At 42.5% G+C, this 13,927-nt stretch overlaps 1 protein-coding gene across 1 annotated transcript in view; it reads left to right on the top strand.

The window, feature by feature from the left end:
- Positions 1-13,927, top strand: part of ppil2 (peptidylprolyl isomerase (cyclophilin)-like 2) — a 291,555-nt gene that overhangs the window by 109,423 nt on the left and 168,205 nt on the right. The window contains exon 10 of the mRNA XM_073055693.1: positions 10,378-10,538. Coding sequence (XP_072911794.1) covers positions 10,378-10,538 — 161 coding nt within the window. The remainder of the gene's footprint in view (positions 1-10,377; positions 10,539-13,927) is intronic.

Genomic DNA, 13,927 nt, shown 5'->3' with positions numbered 1-13,927 from the left:
ATATATTGAGATTCATTGGATTTTAATCATCTCCTTTAAAAGTTATTTGTAGGCTAAATCTTACAAAATATTGTGATTTACACAAGAATGTAAGAAATAGGAGCAGTTGTAGGCCACCTGGCCCATTGAGCCTGCTCTGCCATTCAATATGATCGTAGCTGATCTGGCCATGGACTCATTTCCACCTACCTGCCTTTTCAAGTTAAGTCAAGACACTTTTATTGTCATTTCAACCATAACTACTGGTACAGTACATAGTAAAAATGAGACAACGTTTTTCAGGACCATGGTGTTAACATGACACAGTACAAAAACTAGACTGAACTACGTAAAAAAACAACATGGAGAAAGCTACACTAGACTACAGACCTACACAGGACTGCGTAAAGTGCACAAAAACAGTGCAGGCATTACAATAAATAATAAACAGGACAACAGGGCAAGGTGTCAGTCCAGGCTATGGGTATTGAGGAGTCTGATAGCCTGGGGGAAGAAACTGTTACATAGTCTGGTCATGAGAGCTGAAATGCTTCGGAGCTTTTTCCCAGATGGCAGGAGGGAGAAGAGATTGAATGAGGGGTGCATGGGGTCCTTCATAATGCTGTTTCCTTTGTGGATGCATAACCCTTAATTCCCCTACTGTACAAGTATCTATCCAACCTTGTCTTTAATACATTTACTGAGGTAGCCTTGACTGCTTCATTGGGCAGAGAATATCAGAGATCCACTACTCTTTGGGAAAAGAAGATCCTCCTCACTTCTGTCCTTAATTTGCTCCCCCAAATCTTGAGTCTATCTCTCCTAGTTCTAGTCTCACCTACCAGTGGAAACAGCTTTCCTGCCTCTACCTTATCTATCCCTTTCATAATTTTATATGTTTCTGTAAGATCTCCTTTCATTCTTCTGAATTCCAGTGAGTACAGACCCAGGCGACTCAATCTCTCCTCATAGTCTAACTCCCTCATCTCTGGAATCAATCTGGTGAACCTCCTCTGTACCGCCTCCAAAGCTAGTATATCCTTCCTCAAGTTAGGAGACCAGAATTGCACGCAGTACTGTAGATGCGGCCTCATCAGTACCCTGTACAGTTGCAGCATAACCTCCCTGCTCTTAAATTCAATCCCTCCAGCAATGAAGGCCTACGTTCCATTTGCCTTCTTGATAGCCTGCTGTACCTGCCAACCAACCTTTTGTGATTCATGCATAAGAACTCCCAAGTCCCTCTGCACAGCAGCATGCTGCAATTTCTCACCAGTGAAATAATAATCTCTTTCATTTTTCCTTCCAAAGTGGATGACCTTGTATTTACCAGCATTGTACTCCATCTGCCAGACCCTTGCCCACTCACGTAACCTATCTATATCTCTCCATAGGCTCTCTGTATCTTCTGCACAATTAGCTTTTCCACTCAATTTAGTATCATCAACAAATTTAGATATACTAAACTTGGTCCCCTCTTCCAAATTGTTAATGTATATCATGAACAGTTGCAGGCCCAGCAACAAGCCCTGTGGCACACCACTCACCACTGATTGCCAACCAGCATAACACCTATGTATCCCAACTCTCTGCTTTCTATTAGTTAACCAGTCCGCTATCCATGCTAATACATCACCCCCAACTCCATGCATCCTTATCATATGGATAAGTCTTTTATGTGGCACTTCATCGAAAGCCTTCTGGAAATCCAAATAAATAATGTCCATTGTTCCCCTCTATCCACTGCGCTTAAATATTTTCAAAGAACTCCAGTAAGTTTGTCAAACAGGACCTGCCTTTGCTGAATCCATGCTGTGTCTGCTCGATGGATCAATTTCTTCTCAGATGCCTTGCTATTTCTTCTTTAATGATAGCTTCAAGCATTTTCCCAACTACAGATGTTAAACTAACTGGCCTATAGTTACCTACCTTCTGCCTACACCCTTTTTTGAACAGTGGTGTGACATTCGCCGCCTTCCAATCCATCAGGACGTGCCCAGAGTCCAGAGAATTTTGATAAATCATCACCAAAGCCCCTACAAACAAGAGGAAATCTGGAGATGCTGGAAATCCGAGCAGCACACACAAAATGCTGGAGGAACTCAACAGGCCAGGCAGCATCTATGGAAAAAATACTATCGACATTTTGGGTCGAAACCCTTTGGCAAGACGGGTCTCTCCTCAGCTTTTTTTCTCCAGGAGTGTGGGAAAGTTAGGAAGGAGAGTCCTTACAGATTATTTTTAGCAGCAGTCAGGCATATAGCTGAGGAAGGGTTCTTTTTTCCTCTCTCAATACTGCCAATCATTGTTAGTATAATTTCATAGAAGTGGGAATGCAGAAATATACACTTCAGTTAGCAACATTTGGAGAGACTAAATACTATATCATAAAATATCATTTACAACTTTAACCAACATGTTAATGCTCGTTATGTCTATCACCCCTGTCTATCACGCCTTCACCTTCCCACTCTGCACATACCTCATTTTGTGTGAATATTGTGCCTTTTGACCGAATGTTGTGTCTTTATTTAAGAAGTGGTGTAAAGAAGAACCTGAAACTTGCCAGTTTGTAGGGGGCTGTGAAGGATAAGTTACACATGCATCTAGAAAGGCAGAGGTTTATTAGGGGTAGTAAGCATAGCTTTGTGTGAGCTATAAGTTGATAAAAGCTTGGTTTATATGGATTTCGGTAAAGCCTTTGATAGGGTTCATGGCAGGCTGCTCTGGGAGTTTTAATCACAAAGAATCGGAGAGAGCTAATTAGATACCTATTGACCTAATGTTAGGAAGCAGAGAATAATGATGGAAGGTTGCTTCTTGGACTGTAGGACTATGACTCGTGATGTACCTCAGCAGTCACGGCTGGCCTGTTGCCTGTCATCTATATCAATGATTTGGATGCAAATGTACAAGGTGCAGTTAGCAGATGACACTAAAATAGGAGGTAATGTTGACAGAGAAGAAAGTCAAAAATTTCAGAATGATCTTGATAAGCTAGGTAAGTGGGCTGAAGGATGACAAATGGAGTTTACTTTAGGTAAGTGTGTTGCACTTTGAATGTTAATCAAAGTAGGACTTTCATAGTGTTGTGAAACAGAGAGACTGGAGTTCAGGTCTATTGTTCCATGAAAGTGCAGTCACAGGTAGAGAAGCTGGTGAACAAGGCTTTTGACATACTGGCCTTCTTCAGTCAGGGCATCAAGTGTAGAAATTGTGTGGTTATGTTGCAGTCATGCAAGGTATTGGTGAGTTCGTACTTAGAGTATTGTATTCAGTTTCGGTCACTGCACTTATGGGAAAGAAGTTGTTAACTGAAAAGAGCACAGAAAAGATTTACAAGGATTTTGCCAGGGCACAGTAGACCGAGTTTAGGGAGACATTGGTCAGGCTAGGACTTTTCTGCTTGGAGCATGGGAAACAGAGGTGATCTTATGGAGGTGTATAAGATCTTGAGAGGCATAGATAAGGGTGAATGCATTGTCCTTTTCTCAATGTTTGGGTTGATTCCAGACAAGAGGACATAAATTTAAGGTAAGAAGGGGAAGCTGTAATATAAACTTGCGCGAAGCTGTAATATAAACTTGCAGCTGGTATGTATATGAAATTAGTTGCCAGAGGAAATGGTTGAGCCAGGTTCAAAAATATCTTTGAAAAGATAATTGAATAAGTACATGAAAAGAAAAGGTTTCAAAGGATTTGGGCCAAAAGCAGGCAAATGGGATTGGCTTGGATAGGCATCTGTTTCAGCATGAACTACTTTTCAAAATGTCTGTTTCTGTGCTGTGTTTATGAATATATTTAAGTTTATAACAACATTAGCCCAGTCTACTCAACCTGTACTACTAGATTGACTCTCTCATTCTAAGAATCAGTCTAGTCTGTTGTATTGTTCTGGGGAGACAACAGCACATGCCTTATCTTTCTTGGTTGAGCAAGCTAGGGCTTTTCTCTTTGGAGTGAAGGAGGATGAGAGGTGACTTGATGGAGGTGTACAAGATGATAAGAGGCATAAGTGGACAGCTAGAGCCTTTTTCCCAGGGTAGAAATGGCTAATACATAAGGGCATAATTTTAAGGAGACTGGACGAAAGAACATGGGGAATGTCAGAGGTAGGTTTGTTCACAGAGAGTGATTGGTACATGGAATGCTCTGCTGGGGGTGGTGATAGAGGCAGATATATTAGGGAAAATTAAGAAGCTCCTAGATAGGCACATGATGATAAAAAGATGGAGGGCTATGTAGGAGGGAAAGGTTAGGTTGATCTTAGAGTAGGTTAAAAGTTCAGCGTAACATTGTCGACTGCAGGCCTGTACACTGATGCAAGGTTCCACGTTCTGGTCTGTTCATTCCTCCATTGGCCAGTGTTTATCAGTCTAATCAAGCACACAATTCCCTTTATTTTTGAGAAACTGCTAGTTAGTTTCAAGACTAACATCAGAATTTTCAACCTACAATGATATTTTGGTATACAGCAATGATACACAGCAAGGTGTAGCAATGCAATCTGATGCCATCTATATCAACAGGTTAAAAACTTGGCACTTCCCTGAACCCAGTAATTAAAATTGACTCATTTTTGATTGAGTCTGAAGTTATTCACTACAAATTAATGAGGTGGCGCGGCACGGCAGCAGCGGCCTTTCAGACCTGGTGTTACTTTAATTTTCTATTTTAAGTTTGATACACAATTTTCGATTAGGGCACATGGATAACAGAGCAGCTATCTACCATCGCCAGATACTACTACAATACAGAGATCGCCCAAAATCAAACCTACACAAAGATCTGCTGGCTGAATTACACGACGTCGGCTTGCTGAGGGGAACGGGCCTACTATCCTTGGACTTGCCTGATATTGGGAGCTGGAGATGGAGACGTCGAAAGCAATGTGCGAGGAAGCAGAAGCGAGGCAAACGGGCAGGGGTCCGTGCCAGGCTAAAAGCAAACCCTAGCCGGCTGGCTCTCCCGTCCATTCTGCTCTCCAATGTCCGCTCCCTGGACAATAAAATGGACTACATCTGACTCCAACGTAATACTCGGCGGGAGTACAGAGTTTGCTCCACATATGTCTTCACAGAGACATGGCTCACTGATAGGATTTCGGACACTGCCATCCAGCTAGACGGGCTAGCTTTGTTTCGTTCAGACAGAGATGCAGCTGTCTCCGGTAAGGTTCGCGGTGGCGGTGTCTGTGTTTACATCGACACAGAATGGTGTAAGAACTCTGTGCTGGTTTCCAGACACTGCTCATCTTTGTGGAGTTTGTGGCAGTTCGATGCAGACCATTTTATTTGCCACGGGAATTCACCTCTGTCCTTGTATTCGTTGTCTACATTCCCCCCAGCGCTAATACTAAGGAGGCGCTCTGTGAACTGTATGGGGCTATTAGCGAACTGCAGAACGCACATCCTGATGGTCTGTTTATTGCCGCCGGTGATTTTAACCACGCGAACCTTAAGTCAGTGCTCCCCAAATTCCATTAGTATGTGGACTTTGCAACGAGGAGAACGCATTGGACCTGGTTTACACAAACATTCCCGACGCATACCGGGCAGAGTCCCGCCCCCACCTCGGATACTCAGACCACATCTCTGTTATGCTAATCCCAGCATACAGACCACTCGTCAGGCACTCCAGACCAGTTCAGAAGCAAGTGAAAACCAGGCCAGCAGGAGCAATCTCTGCTTTTCAAGACTGCTTTGAGCACACTGACTGGCACATGTTCAGGGAGGCTGCAACCGATGGCGACTCTACCAACTTAGAGGAGTACACAGCATCAGTGACCAGCTACATCAGCAAGTGCATTGATGATGTTACTCTGTCCAAGACCATCACTATACGTGCCAACCAGAAGCCATGGATGACCGCAGAGGTGCGTGCGCTGCTGAGGTCCCACAACTCCGCCTTCAGAGCAGGCGACAAGGCAGCTTTAACAACAGCAAGGGCCAAACTGTCCCGAGCCATCAGAGGGGCAAAGCGTGCACATGCCCAGCTAATCCACAGTTACTTCCAGGACAGTGGCGACACGCGGCGCATATGGAAGGGCATCCAGGACATCACCAATTACAAGACAACATCACTTGACTATGCAGGTGATGCCTCCCTCCCAAATGCGCTGAATAACTTTGAGGCGGAAAATGACATGGCAGCGAGGAAGTCCACCCCTTCTGCGAATGACCAGGTGCTGTGTCTCTCCGTGGCCAACGTGAGAAGAACCCTGTGCAGGGTCAACCCACGGAAGGCTGCTGGACCAGACAATATCCCTGGTAGAGTGCTCAGAGGATGTGCAGACCAGCTAGCAGATGTTCTCACTGACATCTTCAACATCTCCCTGAGCAACGTGCTTCAAGGCCGCCACCATCGTCCGTGTGCTGAAGAAGTCTTCAGTGTCCTGCCTAAATGACTACCATTTAGTTGCACTTACATCCATCATCATGAAGTGTTTCGAGAGGCTCGTCATGAGGCATATCAAGGCCCTGCTGCCCCCCTCACTGGACCCCCTGCAGTTTGTGTACCGTCCCAACCGCTCAACAGATGACGCCATTGCCACCACCCTCCACCTGGCCCTAACCCACCTGGACAAAAAAGACACATAAGTTCGGATGCTGTTCATAGACTTTAGTTAAGCATTCAACACAATCAGAAACTGATTGGAAAGCTGAGCCTATTGGGCCTGAACACCTCCCTCTGCAACTGGATCCTAGACTTCCTGACTGGGAGATCTCAGTCAGTCTGGATCGGGAGCAGCATCTCCAACACTATCACACTGAGCACGGGGGCTCCCCAGGGCTGCGTGCTCAGTCCACTGCTGTTCACTCTGCTGACCCACGACTGTGCTGCAACACACAGCTCAAACCATATCATTAAGTTCGCCGATGACACCACCGTGGTGGGTCTCATCAGCAAGAACGACGAGTCAGCTTACAGAGAGGAGGTGCAGCAGCTAACAGACTGGTGCAGAGCCAACAATCTGTCTCTTAATGTGAACAAAACAAACGAGATGGTTGTTGACTTCAGGAGGGCACGGAGTGACCACTCCCTGCTGAACATCGACGGCTCCTCGGTAGAGATTGTAAAGAGCTCCAAATTTCTTGGTGTTCACCTGACGGAGAATCTCACCTGGTCCCTCAACACCAGCTCCATAGCAAAGAAAGCCCAGCAGCGTCTCTACTTCTTGCGAAGGCTGAGGAAAGTCCATCCAAGGCTGAGGAAATGCCGGTACTGTTTTTGTGCACTTTATGCAGTCCAGTGTAGGTCTGTAGTCTAGTATAGCTTTCTCTGTTTTTTTCTATTACGTAATTCAGTTTAGTTTTTTGTACTGTGTCATGTAAACCATGGTCCTGAAAAACGTCATCTCATTTTTACTATGCACTGTACCAGCAGTTATGGTCGAAATGACAATAAAAGTTGAATTGACTTGACTTTACAAAGGAATGTCATTTTCATCCATTTTCCCTATTCAAGTTAATTGCTCTGCTCTATTGGTTAGATGTGGATGCAAGTGCTTCTTCACTGAGTGGGTAGTACCATTTGTTGACTTGTATTGACTGGATGGTGATGGAATTTATGAAGTAGCTTTAATGCACTGATTTTGATATTACACTTCTGTACTTTTCACAATGCTTGTGATATCTAAGGTGGCTTAATGGTGTAGCTAGTGGATTTAATGCTTCACTGTGTCAGAGACCTAATTTTAATCCTGACCTCTGTTGTAGTCGGTGTAGATATTGCATATTTTCCCTGTGACTGCTGGTGTTTCCTCTGGGTTCTCTAGTTCCATCCTACATTGCAAAGATGTGCAGGTTGGTTCTGGTCAAGGTGGTGTGAATGATGCCATGGCACAAACTTGGTTGTTTTTTTTGGGTTTGTAGGGATGAGAGGGGAGTTGGCGGTCAGGTTACAGTTTAGGACAGGGATGTGGGAGGGTTGGAGGTCTGGGGTAGTTAATGCAGGAGTCAGAGTCCAGGTTGAAGCACTCCACAGTAGAACGTCAGCAATCTGTGGTTGAAAATCAGCAATCCCGAAAGTCATGTCACAGGTGCTGAGTACAGGTTTTCCCCCGCTATCCAAAAGTAGAGCTTTCCTATGAAACCATTCATAAGCCAAAATGGCATAAAGTGAAGAAGCAATTACTATTAATTTATATGGGAAAAATTTTTGAGAGTTCCCAGACCCAAAAAAAACCACCTAAATCATACCAAATAGCACATAAAACCTAACATAACACTAACGTATAGTAAAAGCAGGAATTATATGATAAATACACAGCCTATAATGTATGTACAATGTAGTTTCACTTACCAGAATTAGGAAGATTCGGCCAAAAGCTGATTTGTAGGAAAAAAATCGGCACATACATGCATGCGCACAGACCTGCCCACACAAGGCTTCACGGTCATGGTAGTCTTTATGTGGGTAAACACAAGTTTAAAGCAGGCGTCTTTTCTCGTGAAAGCAAAAATCCTCTTCAGATTTCTTTCGGTTAGCGAAAACAGGTACTAATGTGGGTCTTTTGTAAAAGCGAAGAGGCATAAAGAGAACTTTTGTAAAGTGGGGGACACCTGTATATCAGAAATCCCCAGGTTGGAGACCGGTCCTGGGTGAGATCCTGGTATAGGCAGTAGTCACGAGGGCATTGGGGTCAGATATCCATGCAAGATTCAAAATCAAGGTCCGTGCATGTCCGGTGGTAGAGCCTTGAAAGTTAAAGCTGGTGAAGTCTGGAGGGCAAAGCCAAAGGTAAAAGCCTAAAGGTCAAAGATTCAAATGCAGAGGCCCAAAGGAGTCGAGAGTCACTGGGGTCAGAAGTCCAAAGATCAAACTTGTAATCAAAGTCCTGTAGTGAAGTCCAAAGCTGGAGACCTGATGTCTGCGAGTCTGGGGACCAGGACTGGATGCCCAAAAGTGACCTTTCCTGGGTTCGGCGGCCTGTCTGGGTCTGTGATTGTGTGTGTTGGGAGGATGGTAGGAACGGGAAAGGGGCTTGCTTTGCTGTTTATGTTTAGTTGTTGTTATTGCTGCTTGTGTTGTTCTGTGGAACATTGTGGGCTTGCTACATTGGTACGTTGTGGCAACATTTGGGGGCTGCCCTCAGCACGTCCTTGGATGGGCTGTTTCAAAGTCCATGTGATTAATAAATCTGAATCTGAAGTTAGTACGTCAATTGGATGTTGTAAGCTGCATTTGTGTGTTTCTGAATGGTTGGATCTGGTGAGGGTTTGATGAGAACATGGGATTAATGTGGGATCATTAATTGATGGTGGATATGATCCTTGCAGGCTGAAGGCCTTGCTTCTGTGCTTTCTCTCTCTCTGATTCAATAGCAAATGTGTTGTTTTATTATTATCAATCACCTTGTTTTTTTTTCATGATGCTTTTTTTCTGAATTTCCTGTGCAAGTACACTTATCCATGTAATTCAAGGAGGTTCATGTTGAATTGTACACTCACTGGTGACACCAGTGGAAGGAGTTTATTGCATTACATTGCAGCATCTCTAAGCTTGAAATGTGGTTGTGGTTCCTACTGTGTGAAAACTATTTATGAAGAGATGCATTTGTAATGAATATAATGAATTGGAATTACATCTGAAAGATTAAAGAAAATATGAAAACTGCTTACAGCCAGTTGGAAGAGAAATTGTGGTTTGTCTATACAGCTAATTAGTCTGGATTGTATACTCCACTAAATCTGAGGTTCAAGAATGTTAGCTCTAACTATTCTTAGTTCACATCAGTGGTTATTTGGACATGGTACTGGAGGACTGCCAACATGAAATGAGACAAAATTCAGATTAAAAAAAAGACTGCTTCATTGAGCTACACACACAAAATGCTCGAAGAAATCAACAGGTCAGGCAGCAGCTCTGGAGGGAACTGAGCCCTTCATCAGTCTTAGCCTAAAATATTGACTGTTCATTTCTCTCCATAGATACTGTTTGAGTTCCTTCAGTATTTTCTGTGTATTGTTCAATATTTTCGGCATCTGCAGAATCTCTTGCATCACACCTGTTTTATTTATTGCAAGTAGACAATAAAATCGGATAAGTGTAGGATTAATGTAATTACTTATTTGGTAGTGGCTTAGTCTGTGAGCTGATGGGCCTGTTTCTGCTCTCTATCTCAAATGATTGAATATTTAGACAAGGTGTTGCTGAATGGGGCATCACTACTTAACTGGTTGGCACAATATCCTATGAAGTCACTTGATTTATTCAGAATAACTTGGGGTGGTATGCTTAACTAAAACAATGTATTCTCAATCAGTTAGGTACTTCAGTGAAAATTTTTTTATACAAGAGCTGAAATTCATTTCCTCTGGTTTTCTCTGTAACACACTGAACCAAAAGAAAAGAATAATATTTTAGAATTTCACTCATTTCCTGTATATTTTCTAGATGAGGAGAAAGCAAAGTCAGATCCATCCTACTATCTGAAAAGCACCAGTCTGGAGCTAAGGGAAACTCTCTCTGAACTATACAGAGACTATAAAGGCGATGAAATGCTGGCATCTATTATGAAAGAACCAGGGAAAAAGAAAGTGGATAAAATAAATGCGGTGAGTTCAAGTGTTCATTAATACATGATAATAAATGATGGCATTTCTTGATAATGAAAGTACCATGTTAAAGGAAAGGAGTGATAGTTTTAATCTGTGAGGAAGCTGGGAAGATTGTCAAAGAACACAAATTGGGAAAAAAAATTTCAAATGACAAATTGCCCTCTGTTTTCATGCAGTTGAGGCCTTCCATTATTGGTGGTCGATCATGAATATTGCGTTCTAGCTGTCTACGTGATGCACAGGCCAGAGCAGTAGGATATGGAGAGCAAGCTGTTGCCCATGCAGCATGCTGCCCCTCTCCGCACAGCTGATGAATTCAAAGGAACAGCAGAGATGGATTCCGTTTGACACCAGTTGCAGGCAATGTTGAACTCAACTTTGGTCTGCCTTAGGGACTCGAGCTCCAGATTTTACCAACCAAAGCCTTCCCCTTGAGTGGGTTTAGCTACAAGGCAGTGGAGGTTTGAGATCAGAGTTTTCCTTCCAGATGAGGACTCAACCATGACTGATTGAGCTCCATCTACCTGATTTTAAGGTGCCAGAAATCTGTCAGTATAACTGGTTCTACCAGGCTTAGTAGCTAAACCAGGAGCTGGACTTGGTTGTCAGAGGCTCCCCTGTCTAATACAACCTTAAGGAATTAAATGTAAACTAATGGGTATCTGAATGTCATTTACTTGAAAAGTTATATGTAAGATTTATGAATGCCCATTAGACTGAACTTGAGCAGTTCACATCAAATATACTGACAGCAAACACAAGGTGATTGAGAGCTGAGTACTAAGATTAAGATGCTGCTAACAAGTTATTCCATGAATCAGAATTTATTTTAATGTTTTAGATGTTACGTAGTTTCATGTTGTTCAGTAGTTTTCTAGCTTTTCTTTCAGAAGCACCTAGGAAAAAAAAGCTGAGCAGAATCTGCAGTGTTTTACAAAACAAAACTGTGATTGATTAATCTGTTGGAACTTTTTGAGTATGTTACTAGTAGAATAAAATAGGTATTTTCAGAAATATTTTAATAATGTACCATGCAAGAGATTGATCTGCAAGGTTAAAGCTCTTGGGGTTAGGGGTAGTATACTGGCATGAGAAGAAAATTTGTTAACAGAGCCAGAGGTTGGAATAAACTGGTCTTGCTAGTTTGGCAGGTTGAGAGAGTGGTTATTGCAGAGATGAGTGTTTTTGTTTGACCTGTTCATGACCTATATCAGTGCTATATTTCATAACTAATGCTCTAAAACTAGGCAGGATTATGAACACAAAGGAGAATGAAGACCAGGTAAGTTTGTGGGCAGATGAAGTATAATACAGAAAAATGGAAAGTTGGCCCCTTTGGAGCATAAAACAGAAAAGTATTTTTTATAAATAGTGGCAGACTGGGAAAGGCTGAAGTTCAAAAGGACTTAGGTGCACTTGTGCACATTATGCCAAATCAACTTCAGGAACACTAGCAATTAGGAAGACATATTGGATGTAAACATTTAATACAAGGGACTACACCTGAAATATTGTATGCAGTTTTAATTTCCTTAATCATAACGGAATATGCATGCCATGGGGGTGGTGTTTACAGATTCACTTCTGAGCGTCAGTTTTGCCTTAAAAGGAGAGATTGTGTAGATTAAGCCTGTGTTCTCTAGAATTTAAAAGAAATTAGAGGATATTATTGAAACATAGAAATTTTGTGCAGAGCTTGACAGGCTGCATGCAGAGAGGATGTTTCCCTTGGTCAAAGAGTCTAGAACCAGTGGTCACAGTCTCAGAATAATGAGTAGATTATTTCAGATTGAGATTCAGATCCAGTTTATTGTCATTTAGAAACCACAACTGCATTGCAGTTAAAAAATGAGACAACGTTCCTCCAGAATGATATCACAAAAGCATATGACAAAACAGACTACATCAGAAAATCCACATAACGTTTGGCAATCCCCAATCCAGAGTCCGGAGAGGCTGCTGCGTATTAATATCCCACTACCGTCTTAGCGCGTTCCCCGGAAAGGAGCTCCAAGTCCAATATTTATGATTGACATGAAGGGACATTTCTTCAAATGGATGATAGAAGCATCAAAGCTGGAAGAAGGGAAATCCCATTAATTGAAGGAGGAGGGCATCTCTGATGTCCTGGAAAGGAAAGCCTTATCTGGGAATGGATGCGGCGGACACAGGAATCAAGAAAAGGGAATAGCATTTTTACAGGTGACAGAGTAGGAAGAGGAGTAGTCTAGATAGCTGTGGGAATTGGTAGGTTTATAAAAGATATTGGTAGACAGATTGTCTCCAGAAATAGAGACAGAGAGATTGAGGAAAGGGAAAGAGAATGGATCAAGTGAATTTAAGGACAAGTTTGAAATTGGAGACAAAATTACTGAAGTTGATTAGCTCAGCATGGGTGTATGAAACAGCACCAATGTAGTTGTTAATATAGTGCAGAATGAGTTGGGGAGCATTACAAGGGAAGGCTTGGAACACGTATACAATGAAAAGGCGAAAAGGCAAGCATAGCTGGGTATCATGCGGGTCCATAAATTACCAAGGTAAGTAGATCTACTGGACTTCTTTCTTGCTAAATTTAAAAATCTGTTTTACATTATTTTTCCTCTGTACTTGTGTTGTTCCCCCAAAGGAAAGAGATGTGGAAAAGAAAGAAAAGGCACACACATTGGAAAAAGCCAGTCAAGTAGCATTTGTGAATATTGCTGGGAAATCAACCTTAATCATAATATTGTAACACCCTGGAAAAGGTTTCACTGCTAACGTAATGGTCTTTCTGTAGAAGCAGTGTTTGGGTTACGATCAGAGATAACAGGTGCTGTGGAATGTGAGCCATCCAATCAGGGGAGCGGTATTTTTGTGCCTGGCAACAGTGTGAGCTGGGGTCTTTGGTGGGAGATGAAGAGAATCGGTCATAGGATTCGATGTGGTGAGGGACCATGATTTGATGGAGCAATGTGCCGAGGTCTACAGAGGATCAATGAATGTGACTTTTGGAAGAATTGAGCTCCAACTTGTGCACATTTGACTGTATAATTATAATGGGCCTGTTTTTTTCCCCTCTTTTCTTTGCTAACCCTTTAGTTAAGTTAACATTCGGAAATATAATCTCTTTAATCGTATTCAGTGTGCTGTCTGCTATTTCTTGGCACTAAGTTGTAACAGGGTAGCAAATCACACAGAGTTCACACAAACCAGGGTTTGTGGTGGGAGAGAAGTCCCAATCTCATGGATTTGGCAGGACCAGACTGTGTATTCCCTAGACCTATGCAACCCAGCGAAACTGGGGTTTCAGTATTAACGTTAAACATTTCTAGATTAGAGTACTATCATAATAGACACTATACTGTATGACAAATAACTGCAACCTATGGAAAGCAGTTTATAAT

The sequence above is a fragment of the Hemitrygon akajei genome, chromosome 9, assembly GCF_048418815.1.
Source record: "Hemitrygon akajei chromosome 9, sHemAka1.3, whole genome shotgun sequence".
In the NCBI taxonomy this organism is placed as follows: domain Eukaryota; kingdom Metazoa; phylum Chordata; class Chondrichthyes; order Myliobatiformes; family Dasyatidae; genus Hemitrygon; species Hemitrygon akajei.
The sequence above is the reverse complement of the archived record's forward strand: the minus strand, read 5'-3'. Positions and strand labels throughout refer to the sequence as shown.